Genomic DNA, 14,650 nt, shown 5'->3' on the forward strand with positions numbered 1-14,650 from the left:
AATCTTGTGAACAGTAATCTACAAGCTTATAGTTATGTAGCGTTACAACATGCACAATATAGTCATAGTATGTTTACCTACACATTTTGTGTGTCTGTATAATTATGTAAGTCAAATCCAGGTGTTACTAATCGAAGCACCAATTAAGTTCTGGCGCTTTGATATCCACTGCAACATCTCACTTCAAGCATATCTGGCCAAACGTAGGTCTCATCTTGAAGTCATGATGTCTGCATTTTGTTTTATGGTGAGAAAAACTGCAGACATAGAAATGTAAAAATTGCATGATGTAATGAGAATAAGGCCAGCAGCCTATCATGCATGAGCTTAAAGATTGCTCTATTGCTCTCCATGGAGTAGATGGAGTCTATAGCCGTTTGACTTTACGTTAGCTTTGCGAACTCTGACTTTGCTCTGTCCTAAAAAATCGTGAAATGTTGCATCCCACGAAACTTTCCCGCTATATATACAATCCGTTACGGCTACCCTCTTCTGGATTGAGATTCAATTAAACGGCCCCCTGGAATGGCTGGACAGGGTCCTGGTAAGAATGGGATCTCCGAGTACGACTCCTCACTCGAATACGTAATGCTTGTGTTTGCATCCATTCTACTGAACAATTTGCTTTGAACTGAGAACTCTTAAGAGTGAGTTGGTTATTAACGTGTCCAACATTCATTTAATTATGCACTGAGTTGTTATTCATCACTTACACTTTTTTGTCACCGGGTTTTCGAACAATCGTAAGCCACTAACAAGAGATAATGATGATCCTTAGGTGTATATTCGATAATAACCGTGGTTAATTAACCTAAGCCTATATAGCCTCGACTCCAGGCCGTTGGAAAGTGGTTTGATATTGCAGACTGATTGGCATACGTGGATTCATTAGAAAATTTGTTAATAATTCTCTCTAGATCAGTTGACTGTACAGGAACCTTCCGTTGTTTAACTACTACTAGTATAATTAATTTTTGCGATGACATCACAATAATTATCAAGTTTACAAATTAAATGTGGAATAGAATACTGATATACACTATAGACTATTAAATTCATTCGCTACATGTCTATTTCGTATAGTTCTTGGTGTAAACATAATTATACAGTAACTTGATGAAAATGGACATAACATTTTTCTGGAGGAATAGTACTTTACTCCCACTTAATCGTCGTACATTGACAAAAATAATCATGTATACAATGACTATTAGTATAGGTATCTTGACCTTCAGAAATTAGATATAATTATATATACATGCAGGTTCACAGTATCTATCTGCTATAATTAAGGTGGAGACGCTAGCTGCTAGGAGTCAAAATAGTTATTATTTTGTTATGAAATGCGTGGGCAAACTTTGACATATACATATCTACTAAAATGAGTTCAAAATTGCATGTTCAGTTTTGATCAAAACAATCAGGCAGCTGTTCCGTATGAGATGTGTCGTTGATTGTCCCCTTGCAATAAGCCTGCTTGAACTTGATAATTTATAGGATTTTCCATCCGATCAGGAAAATTATAAGAGGTATCGTTTTCTTTAATATCGATATTATGATGTTGTTTCCAATGATTACCCAGCTCTTTCACCCTCCTAGCACACAATTTGAAGCAATTTGTTGACCATATCTTCCACATAGTAACAGCTACTAAATACACAAATGGAAAAACTACAAACATTCCGGTAAGAACAAAAGAAAAGTTAGTAAAACGAACTGCTTTCATGCTAGCTTCATCTGCAGCAGTGGCCATCACCGTTATCAGAACAAAATTCAACATCATCACAATATCGATTAAGTTGTAGATACGAAACTGTTCTTTGTATGGCTGTACCAGTAGCTGAACAATGACTACTAGTGTCAAAAGCACAGCACATATAGGATAGCAATAAATACTTTGTGAGAGGGTGAACCAGACAAACATTATAATTTGAGAGAGAAAGAACGTTATAGAAAAGCATCGACAGTCACGAGTTCCATTTGTTCCATCCTTGTAGTAACCTTGGTAACAGTAAACAACATATCAACATGTTGGCGCTGAACACTAAACTTGTTCAGAACTCGTTGAAACCAACGCATTGGATAGATGACAAGAAACACAAGTGGAAAGATAATCACAAAGATCAAAACAAACAAAGCAGTGATAGCGTTGGGAAGGTGTTCTTTACTGAAGTAATCCACAGATGCATCGAGGTAGAGAACATAGCGGACACTATACTGGCTACTGTTACTGTGTTCGAATGTGTACATCTCTGTATACAAAAGGAAATCAAAAGAAACATCGATCAACTTCAAGTATGAGAGTAAAAAAAAAGTGGCGAAAGCTTTTACAAGCGAACCCTCAAAGTCTCTTTTCTTATTCCTGAAACATCCCAGAAGTTTGTGAAATGGTTTCCAAAGCCATACGATTACCTGTACGTCCCGACTGTACATACGCACTAGTATATAAGTAACAGTGACCAGTAACAGTGGATAGAATGCAATTGCATAATCTAAAGCAAGTGCCTGTAGTGGAGTTATACTTACGCATATCGGTGGGATAATTGTCCAGAAGAAATCCAAATTCCAAATACCATAAACACACTCGAGTATTCGAATAAAGATATTCATCCTGTTCCTGGCAATTCGCAAGAAAGACCTGGCTACTATAGGGGAAGCTACACCTTGACAGAGAGAAATGAAAGCTTTCATCCATGGAGATGTTCCACTGAATTTGAAACCCACAACACAGAAAAAGAAGATTGTTAACAGAATGTAAGCAACCGCTATGTACTTGATCCAGTTGTAGGTCATGTTCTCTCCTGTGCAGTTCATACATTTCATGTCATACGAGTACACAAGTGGTGAATATCCTGGTAGACACTTCCCACACAGTGTTGAACCTCGGTTGTATTTCTCACACATATAGGTGTTCAAATCGCTCACATTAGTTGGTAGTTTAGTATAAAGTGTGTCAGCAATACGATCACAGCCAAAGAAGCACACTCCTAGTTCAGTCTTTCTTGTAATGTTATCATACGTCATGCAATAACAGTCTAGTATAGACGTCTGAGGAATTGTGGGATCACACAGAACCGAGCGATAGGGAATGTCACCACACGCACACTCTCCAATCGTATCATTGAAAAACATCCATGGATAACATTCTTCATCTGAACCATGCAGCTGATGAGATGTTCGTTTTAACTCTGCTACAAGAACATCAGGTCTTCCATTGCCGGCAAATAATAACGACTTGCAAGGCAGTTCTATCTCACCAAGCCAACAACTACTGTTGTCCACACCGTTGACTGTGTCCACATAAACCACAGCTTGATACTCCGAGCAAAGTACCAAACAAGTTACCGCACTCAAGTACACACTAGCGACTAAAACTTTATATTTGAACATAGTTATTCTTAGTCTCGTGGACCAGCCGATATATCATTATCGTGGCAAATTACTCATGCTACTTATGCAGCGGTCTAAGTGGATGTTTGCATTGATAAGTGGTTAGAGGACGGATGTGTGAAACCACATAATTAGATTTGCCAAATCGCTAGCCATGCAGCTGTGTGGTTTCACAACTTACTACAAACACTTATCAGCCACTTACTGACTTAGAGCGCCACGATATTTGTGGCGCAGTCAACACAACTCTGTACGGTGAAATTGGCCATACCCTCTTTCAGGGTCTGGGTCCGCGAGACTATCACAGCCAAAAATCCACGGGTCAGTTTCAGGCCGTTCGGTGAACCGTTTGGTTTCCAAAGCCATACAATGACCCGTACGTCCCAACTGTACATACTCACTAGTATATAAGTAACAGTGGCTAGTAACAATGGATAGAATGCAATTCCATAATCTAAAGCAAGTGCCTGTAGTGGAGTTACACTCACGCATATCGGTGGGATAATTGTCTGGAAGATATTAATCCAATTTCCAAATACCATAAACACACTCGAGTAGTCGAATAAAGATGTTCATCCTGTTCCTGCAATTCGCAAGAAAGACCTGGCTACTATAGGGGAAGCTACACTTTGATAGAGAGAAATGAAAGCTTTCATCCATGGAGATGTTCCACTGAATTTGAAACCCACAACAATGAAAAAGAAGATAGTTAATGGAATGTAAGCAACTGCTATGTACTTGATCCAGTTGTAGGTCATGTTCTCTCCCGTACAGTTCATTTCATACGAGTACAAGAGTGGTGAATACCCTGGTAGACACTTCCCATACAGTGTTGAATCACGGTTGTACTTCTCGCACACACATATGTGACAGGCTCTGGGGAAAAGGCCATATTGGAGCAGGCTACAATTGTTGAGATTTAAATACCAGATGATAGAGCAAAGAATTGCCTATGCATTGTGATATGCTTAGTTTACATATACCTTTTTTCATGCCTGAGTTATGCATGTTGGAAACTCAAAGTAGTGGTATTGAGAAACGCCCACTTGCTAAATTTGGAAAAGTAAGGTAATGGTGGATGCTTAGACAAAGCGCTTTGGTGAAACGTGTTGGATTCGGATTCAGAGCATCAGATTTTACAAAGAAGTAGTAGAAAGACTGTAGATTATGGAAGGGTATTAGAGTCAAAATTCCCAGCTTTTGTCCCAGTATTTGTCCCAGTGTTTGTCCTGGTAAATGTCCCGGTAAATGTCCCGGTACACGTCCCGGTACGCCTTTTTCCTGTGGGCGAGGTCGACCTGCCTCCCAAATTTGAGGTGTGGTCGTCACAGCCCAGCAATTACTGCTTGCATCCGCTCCAGTTCTTTGCCCCAGCAAGTGTCCCGGTATGTGTCCCAGTAAGTGTCCCGGTTTGTGTCCCAGTAAGTGTCCCGGTATGTGTCCCAGTGATAAAACGCAAAACTTCACGAGGTATTTATTCGAGGCAATACACTTTAGGGAGTGATTAGCCTAGTGTGCATTATATATAATAATTAGTGTCTTGATGTATGTGATCTGACAGTACAGTATGTGTGTGACAGTACAGTAGAATGTATGTGACAGTGCAGTAGAAGCGAAGACACTATCAGTGTCACTGACATACATCTATACACATAGATTAGTGCAGCAAGTCCTAGAGTAACTTCTATGAAGAGGAACACCAAGAATATCTGTCACCAACCGACGGAAACACTCTTGAACTGGACTGCATTCCTCTAGAACGACTTTAATACCACCCATTTCAAGTGCTGTTTCATACTCCTTTGTACTCCAATCTATTAAACATTATAACTTTAAATTTAACACTGGCTTTATTTTGTGTATAATTATCCGGTTTACATGACTAAAATGGGAGTGGTCTTGTATAATAGGCAGCTGCCTCACTACTATGCACTACAACCCTCCTCTTGAGACAAAAAACAACAACAAACAGTCATAAGTTTATGTGTAAAATCAAATCAGAAGTTTGAGTCTTCTTAGCCCCTCACAAGGCTGCATGCTAGGTTCTTAGTGTCTTCTTAGCCTCACAAGGCTAGGTTCTTTGTGTCTTCTTAGCCTCACATGGCTAGGTTCTTCGTATCTTCTTAGCCTCCACAAGGCTCTTTTATGACACGAGGCATTCACTTCCATTGCGCATGCGCATTCCATGAGTTAACTTGTCGCAATCTTTATTCTGGTACTGGGGCATGTGCCGGGACACATACCGGGACACATACCGGGACACTTACTGGGACACATACCGGGACACTTGCCGGGGCAAGAAACTGGAGCGGATGCAGCAGTAATTGCTGGGCTGTGACAACCACACCCCAAATTTGGGAGGCTGGTCGACCTTGCCCACAGGAAAAAGGCGTACCGGGACATGTACTGGGACCTTTACCGGGATGTTTACTGGGACAAACACCGGGACATTTACTGGGACAAAAAGGCTGGGAATTTTGACTCTAATACCCTTCCATAGTAGATAACTATAAGCTAAGAAAAATTATTATGAGATTATGCACTGCAGTCCATAAATCTGGCTATTGCTCAATACCAATATCTGCTCCAATATGTCCTTTTTCCCAGAGCCTGTCACATATAGGTATTCAAATCGCTCACATTAGTTGGTAATCTATAATACAGTGTGTCAGCAATACGATCACAGCCAAAGAAGCACACTCTTAGTTCAGTCTTTCTTGTAATGTTATCATACGTCATGCAGTAATAGTCTAGTATAGACGTCTGAGGAATTGTGGGATCACACAGAACAGAGCGATAGGGAATGTCACCACACGCACACTCTCCAATCGTGTCATTGAAAAATATCCATGGATAACATTCTTCATCTGAACCATGCAGCTGATGAGATGTTAATTTTAACTCTGCTACAAGTGTTTCAGGTCTTCCATCGCCGGCAAATGATAACGACTTGCAAGGCAGTTCTATCTCACCAAGTTGACAACTACTGTTGTCCACACCGTTGACTGTGTCCACATAAACCACAGCGTGATACTCTGAGCAAAGCACAAAACAAGTTACCACACTCAAGTACAAGCTAGCGACTAAAACATTATATTTAAAGAGCGTAGTCATTCTACGTATAGTATAGTTCTACTAATTACTGATTCGGTATAATTTTTTCTGGAAAACCACTGCTTTGCATTCGTGTGTGTCCGCAGTATATAATTATGTAACCAAAATGAAAGATAACTGGAACTATATTTATTGTGAAAGGTGGGAAAGATTTCAAACACAGGCATCCATATTATAATCATGTAATAGTAATTTATTATGTCTATAATTTTGATTGGTATGGAAATTTTCTTCTAACAGTGCATATAAACAATCTTGTGAACAGTAATCTACAAGCTTATAGTTATGTAGCGTTACAACATGCACAATATAGTCATAGTATGTGTACCTACACATTGTGTATGTCTGTAAAATTATGTAAGTCAAATCCAGCTGTTACTAATCGGAGCACCAGTTCTGGCGCTTTGACATCCACTGCAACACCTCACTTTAGTAATACCCAGGCCAAATGTAGGTCTCATCTTAAAGTCAGGATGCCTGCATTTAGGGGGAGAAAAAACTATAATGATAATTATGCAGACATAGAAATGTAAAAATTGCACGATGTAATGAGAATAATGCCAGCAGCCTATTATGAGCTCTATTGCTCTCCATGGAGTAGATGGAGTCTATAGCCGTTTGACTTTACGAATCACCTGATGATATAAGACATAGCTCGTCGGTCTGCGAACCCTAACTTTGCTCTGCCCTCAAAAAACGCGAAATGTTGCATCCCACGAAACTTTCCCGTTATACAATCCGTTACGGCTACCCTCTTCTGGATAGAGATTCAATTAAACGGCCCCCTGGAATAGCTGGACAGGGTCCTGGTAAGAATGGGACCTCCGAGTACGACTTCTCACTCGAATACGTGATGCCTGTGTTTGCATCCATTCTACTGAACAATTTATAGTGAACTTTGAACTGAGAACTCTTAAGAGTGAGTTAGGTTATTAACGTGTCAAGCGTTCATTTAATTATGCACTGAGTTATTATTCATCACTTATATACACTTTTTCGTCACCGAGTTTTCGAACAATCATAAGCCACTATAACAGGAGATAATGATGATCCTTAGGTGTATTCGATAATAACCGCAGTTAACATTAACTTTAGCCTATAGCCTCGACTCCAGGCCGTTGGAAAGTGGGTCTGCTATTTACAGACTGTTTGGCGTTGGAAGATTCAATAGTAAATTTGTTAATAATTCTCTGTATATACTTGAGTATATACGGAACCCTCCGTTGTAGTTAACTCCTACTAGCACAATTAATTTTTGCAATGACGAAAACGCAATACAACTTGATGAAAATGGACATAACATTTTTCTGGGGGAATACCATATACTTTACTCCACTTGTCTAATGTACTACAAAAATAATCATGTATACGATGACTATTAGTATAGGTATCTTGACCTTCAGAAATTAGTATATACAGGTTCACAGTATCTATCTGCTATAATTAAGGTGGAGACGCTAGCTGCTCTAGGAGTCAAAATAGTTATTAGAAAATGTATGGGAAAACTAATTGGCACATAGCTACATATACTAAATGAGTTCAATATTGCATGTTAAGTTGATCAAAACCATCAGGCAACTGTTCCGTATGAGATGCATCGTTGATTCTCCCCTTGCAATAAACCTGCTTGAACTTGATAATTTATAGGATTTTCCATCCGATCAGAAAAATTATAAGAGGTGTCGTTTTCTTCAATATCGATATTATAATGCTGTTTCCAATGACTACCCAGCTCTTTCACCTTCCTAGCACATAATTTGAAGCAATTTGTTGACCATATCCTCCACATAGTAACAGCTACTAAATACACAAATGGAGCAACTGCAAACATTCCAGTAAGAGCGTAAGAAAATTTGGCAAAAGAAATCGCTTTCATGCTAGCTTCATCTGCAGCAGTGGCCATCACCATTATCAGAACAATATTCAACATAATCACAATATCGATTAAGTTGTAGATACGAAACTGTTCTTTGTATGGCTGTACCAGTAGCTGGACGATGACTATTAGTATCAAAAACACGGCACATATGGGATAGCAATAAATATTTCGTGAGAGTGTAAACAAGACGAACATAATGATATGAGTGAGAAAGAATGTTATAGAAAAGCATCGACAGTCACGAGTTCCATTTGTCCCATCCTTGTAGTAACTTTGATAACAGTAAACAAACATATCAACGTGTTGACACTGAACTTTAAACTTGTTCAGAACTCATTGAAACCAACGCATTGGATAGATGACAAGAAATACAAGTGGAAAGATAATCACAAAGATCAAAACAAACAAAGCAGTGATAGCGTAGGGAAGGTGTTCTTTACTGAAGTAATCCACAGATGCATCCAGGTAGAGAACATAGCGGATACTATACTGTCTACTGTTACTGTGTTCAAATGTGTACATCTCTGTATACAAAAGGAAATCAAAAGAAACATCGATCAACTTCAAGTATGAGAGTAAAAAAAAAGTGGCAAAAGCTTTTACAATCGAACTCTCAAAGTCTGTTTTCTTATTACTGAAAAAACCTAGAAGTTTGTGAAATGGTTTCCAAAGCCAAACAATGACCCGTACGTTCCTACTGTACATACTCACTAGTATATAAGTAACAGTGACCAGTAACAGTGGATAGAATGCAATTGCATAATCTAAAGCAAGTGCCTGTAGTGGAGTTACACTCACACATATCGGTGGGATAATTGTCCGGAAAAAATCCAAATTCCAAATACCATAAACACATCCGAGTAGTCGAATAAAGATGTTCATCCTGTGCCTAGCAATTTGCAAGGAAGATCTGGCTACTACAGGGGAGGCTACCCCTTGACAGAGAGAAATGAAAGCTTTCATCTATGGAGATGTTCCACTGAATTTAAAAACCACAACAAAGAAAAAGAAGATTGTTAAGGAATGTAAGCAATTGCTATGTACTTGATCCAGTTGTAGGTCATGTTCTCTCCTGTGCAGTTCATGCATTTCATTTCATACCAGTACAAGAGTGGTGAATATCCTGGTAGACACTTCCCACACAGTGTTGAATCGCGGTTGTATTTCTCGCACATGTAGGTGTTCAAATCGTTCACATTAGTTGGTAGTTTAGTATAGAGTGTGGCAGGAATGTGACCACAGCCAAAGAAGCACACTCCTAGTTCAGTCTTTCTTATAATGTTATCATACGTCATGCAATAACAGTCGAGTAAAGACATCTGAGGAATTGTGGAATCACACAGAACAGAGCGATAGGGAATGTCACCACATGCACACTCTCCAATTGTGTAGTTGAAAAACATCCATGGATGACATTCTTCATCTGAACCATGCAGCTGATGAGATGTTCGTTTTAACTCTGCTACAAGAGCATCAGGTCTTCCATCGCTGGCAAATGATAATGACTTGCAAGGCAGTTCTATCTCACCAAGCCGACAACTACTGTTGTCCACACCGTTGACTGTGTCCACATAAACCACAGCTTGATGCTCCGAGCAAAGTACCAAACAAGTTACCACACTCAAGTACACACTAGCAACTAAAACTTTATATTTGAAGTGCGTAGTCATTCTACGTATAGCTAGTATAGTTCTACTATCTTTCCTATTGCAATAGAAAACCACTGCTTTGCATTCATGTGTGTCCGCAGTATAATTATGTAACCAAAATGAAAGATAACTGTAACTATATTTATTGTGAAAGGTTGTTATTATTATGTGTATGTGTGTGCACTTGACTAATGTGTACATTGTTTACTTAGTTAATTTGTACTGTAGCTATGGTTTCTGTTATAGGTATGTTAAGTAGGTTAATTACTTCCTGTGGAGCAGAGCCTCTATTTGTGTTAACAATAGATTCTTTGTAAAGAGGCCCTGCACGTTTCTCTTGTTTTTGGTGCATGTATGATCTCTGTTTTGTCAGTTGTTACTTTTGTCTATCTTGTTTAATGTTAAACCCTTGTCAAATCTTGAACTGACTCCGCCGCTTAGCTAGTTCTGGCACTCAACTCTGCCAACAAAGGTGAGAAAGATTTCAAACACAGGCATTCAATTATATTTTGGTATAAACTAACAGTCTATAAAAAAATCTTGTCAACAGTAATCTACAAGCGTCACAACATGCACAATACAGTCATAGTGTGTTTACCTACAATTGTATGTAATGGGGTACCAAGTCTGGCGCTACTGCAACACCTCACTTTAGTAATGCGTAAGTATCTGGCCAAACGTAGGTCTCATCTTGAAGTTAGGATGCCTGCATTTAGAATCAAGGGTGAGAGGTGAGGGTGAGAAAACTCTAACATAAATAATTATATGCAGACATAGAAATGTAAAAATTGCACCATGTACTGAGAATAAGGCCTATTTTATGAGCTTAAAGATTGCTATATTGCTCTATTACTCTCCATGGCCCGGAGTGGATATAGTCTATAGTCGTTCGACTTTACGAATCACCTGATAATATAAGACATAATTATAGTCGGTCTGCGAACTCTGACTTTGAGACTGTATGGATATATACATGTGGTTATAGCAATATGCTTGTATGTCGGGGGCCCTCATTCAGCACTTTTTGTAATCAAACATCATGCGACTGAAATCGCAATGATGGAAAAGAGTAGTTAACTCCAAGTCCAACCGGCTCACAAAATGTGCTGCCAAGGAATGCATGGGCTGTTGCATATTAAACACACTCTGTTACGGCTACCCTCTTCTAGATTGAGAATTAAACGGCCCCCTGGAATAGCTGGACAGGGTCCTGGTAAGAGTGGGATCTCAATCCGAGTACGACTTCTCACTTGAATACGTAATGCCTGTGTTTGCATCCATTCTACTGAACAATTTATAGTGAACTTTGAACTGAAAACTCTTAAGAGTGAGTTAGGTTATTAACGTGTCAAGCGTTCATTTATGCACCGAAATGTTTATTCATCACTTACACTTTAATGTACTACAAAATAATCATGTATACGATGACTATATATTAGTATAGGTATCTTGACCTTCAGAAATTAGATATACATATAATACAGGTTATAATTATATACAGGTTCACAGTATCTATCTGCTATAATTAAGGTGGAGACGCTAGCTGCTCTAGGAGTCAAAATAGTTATTATTTTGTTATGAAATGCGTGGGCAAACTTTGGCATATACATATCCTAAAATGAGTTCAAAATTGCATGTTCAGTTGATTAAAACAATCAGGCAGCTGTTCCGTATGAGATACGTCGTTGATTCTCCCCTTGCAATAAGCCTGCTTGAACTTGATAATTTATAGGATTTTCCATTCTATCAGGAAAATTATCAGAGGTGTCGTTTTCTTCAATATTATGCTGTCTCCAATGACTACCCAGCTCTTTCACCCTCCTAACACACACTTTGAAGCAATTTGTTGACCATACCTTCCACATAGTAACAGCTATGAAATACACAAATGGAAGAACTACAAACATTTCGGTAAGAATATAAGAAAAGTTAACAAAACGAACTGTTTTCAGGCTAGCTTCAATTGAAGCAGTTACCATCACTGATATCAGAACAATATTCAACATCATCACAATATCGATTAAGTTGTAGATACGAAACTGCTCTTTGTATGGCTGTACCAGTAGCTGGACGATGACTATTAGTACTAAAAACACGGCACATATGGGATAGCAATCAATATTTCGTGAGAGGGTGAACAAGACAAACGTAATAATATTAGTTAGAAAGAACGTTATAGAAAAGCATCGACAGTCACGAGTTCCATTTGTCCCGTCCTTGTAGTAACCTTGATAACAGTAAACAAACATATCGACGTGTTGACGCTGAACTTTAAACTTGTTCAGTATTCGTTGAAACCAACGCATTGGATAGATGACAAGAAATACAAGTGGAAAGATAATCACAAAGATCAAAACAAACAAAGCAGTGATAGCGTAGGGAAGGTGTTCTTTACTGAAGTAATCCACAGATGAATCCAGGTAGAGAACATAGCGGACACTATACTGGCTACTGTTACTGTGTTCAAATGTGTACATCTCTGTATACAAAAGGAAATCAAAAGAAACATCGATCACCTTCAAGTATGAGAGTAAAAAAAAAGTGGCGAAAGCTTTTACAATCGAACCCTCAAAGTCCGTTTTCTTATTACTGAAAGAGCCTAGAAGTTTGTGAAATGGTTTCCAAAGCCATACAATGACCCTTACGTCACGACTGTGCATACTCACTAGTATATAAGTAACAGTGACTAGTAAAAGTGGATAGAATGCAATTGCATAATCTAAAGCAAGTGCCTGTAGTGGAGTTACACTCACGCAAATCGGTGGGATAATTGTCCGAAAAAAATCCAAATTCCAAATACCATAAACACATCCGATTAGTCGAATGAAGATATTCGCCCTATTCCTAGCAACTCGCAAGAAAGATCTGAGTACTATAGGGGAGGCTAAACCTTGACAGAGAGAAATGAAAGCTTTCATCCATGGATGTGTTCCACTGAATTTTAAACCCACAACAAAGAAAAAGAAGATTGTTAATGGAATGTAAGCAACTGCTATGTACTTGATCCAGTTGTAGGTCATGTTCTCTCCCGTACAGTTCATGCAGCCCATTTCATACGAGTACAAGAGTGGTGAATACCCTGGTAGACACTGCCCACACAGTGTTGAATCACGGTTGTACTTCTCGCACATATAGGTATTCAAATCGCTCACATTAGTTGGTAATTCATAATACAGTGTGTCAGCAATACGATCACAGCCAAAGAAGCACACTCCTAGTTCAGTCTTTCTTGTAATGTTATCATATGTCATGCAATAACAGTCGAGTATAGACGTCTGAGGAATTGTGGGATCACACAGAACAGAGCGATAGGGAATGTCAACACACGCACACTCTCCAATCGTATCGTTGAAAAACATCCATGGGTAACATTCTTCATCTGAACCAAGCAGTTGATGAGATGTTCGCTTTAACTCTGCTACAAGAGCATCAGGTCTTCCATCGCTGGCAAATGATAATGACTTGCAAGGCAGTTCTATCTCACCAAGCCGACAACTACTGTTGTCCACACCGTTGACTGTGTCCACATAAACCACAACTTGATGCTCCGAGCAAAGCACCAAACAAGTTACCACACTCAAGTACAAGCTAGCGACTAAAACTTTATATTTGAAAAGCGTAGTCATTCTACGTATAGTATAGTTCTACTAATTACTGATTCGGTATAATTTTTTCTGGAAAACCACTGCTTTGCATTCGTGTGTCCGCAGTATATAATTATGTAACTAAAATGAAAGATAACTGGAACTATATTTATTGTGAAAGGTGGGAAAAATTTCAAACACAGGCATCCATATTATAATTATGTAATAGTAATTTATTATGTAATGATTATCTAATTTTGATTGGTATGGAAATTCTCTTCTAACAGTGTATATAAACAATCTTGTGAACAGTAATCTACAAGCTTATAGTTATGTAGCGTTACAACATGCACAATATAGTCATAGTATGTGTACCTACACATTGTGTATGTCTGTATAATTATGTAAGTCAAATCCAGCTGTTACTAATCGGAGCACCAATTTAGTTCTGGCGCTTGGGTATCCACTGCAACATCTCACTTCCAGCATATCTGGCCAAACATAGGTCTCATCTTGAAGTCATGATGCCTGCATTTTGTTTTATGATGAGAAAAACTGCAGACATAGAAATGTAAAAATTGCATGATGTAATGAGAATAAGGCCAGCAGCCTATCATGCATGAGCTTAAAGATTGCTCTATTGCTCTCCATGGAGTAGATGGAGTCTATAGCCGTTTGACTTTACGTTAGCTTTGCGAACTCTGACTTTGCTCTGTCCTAAAAAACCGCGAAATGTTGCATCCCACGAAACTTTCCCGCTATATATACAATCCGTTACGGCTATACCCTCTTCTGGATTGAGATTCAATTAAATGGCCCCCTGGAATGGCTGGACAGGGTCCTGGTAAGAATGGAATCTCCGAGTACGACTCCTCACTCGAATACGTAATGCCTGTGTTTGCATCCATTCTACTGAACAATTTGCTTTGAACTGAGAACTCTTAAGAGTGAGTTGGTTATTAACGTGTCCAACATTCATTTAATTATGCACTGAGTTGTTATTCATCACTTACACTTTTTCGTCACCGGGTTTT

The 14,650-nt window shown here is 38.9% G+C and overlaps 1 protein-coding gene and 1 long non-coding RNA gene across 2 annotated transcripts; one reads left to right on the forward strand and one right to left on the reverse strand.

The window, feature by feature from the left end:
* Positions 1-1,226: 1,226 nt before the first annotated feature.
* LOC135336513 (uncharacterized) lies at positions 1,227-3,467 on the reverse strand. Its single transcript, XM_064532346.1, has one exon. The coding sequence runs from the start codon at positions 3,388-3,390 to the stop codon at positions 1,948-1,950; it is 1,443 nt and encodes a 480-aa protein (XP_064388416.1). The 5' UTR covers positions 3,391-3,467; the 3' UTR covers positions 1,227-1,947.
* Positions 3,468-4,402: 935 nt separating this feature from the next.
* Positions 4,403-5,227, forward strand: LOC135336652 (uncharacterized). The gene is made up of 2 exons (XR_010394873.1): positions 4,403-4,860; positions 5,047-5,227. It is a non-coding gene; the product is annotated as an uncharacterized LOC135336652 (long non-coding RNA).
* The last annotated feature ends 9,423 nt before the right edge of the window (positions 5,228-14,650 follow it).

Source organism: Halichondria panicea, chromosome 5 (genome assembly GCF_963675165.1).
Source record: "Halichondria panicea chromosome 5, odHalPani1.1, whole genome shotgun sequence".
In the NCBI taxonomy this organism is placed as follows: domain Eukaryota; kingdom Metazoa; phylum Porifera; class Demospongiae; order Suberitida; family Halichondriidae; genus Halichondria; species Halichondria panicea.

What these genes read in the sequence shown, in the direction of transcription:
- LOC135336513 (XM_064532346.1), bottom strand. Translation starts at nt 3,390, where the DNA reads ATGTTCAAATATAAAGTTTTAGTCGCTAGTGTGTACTTGAGTGCGGTA.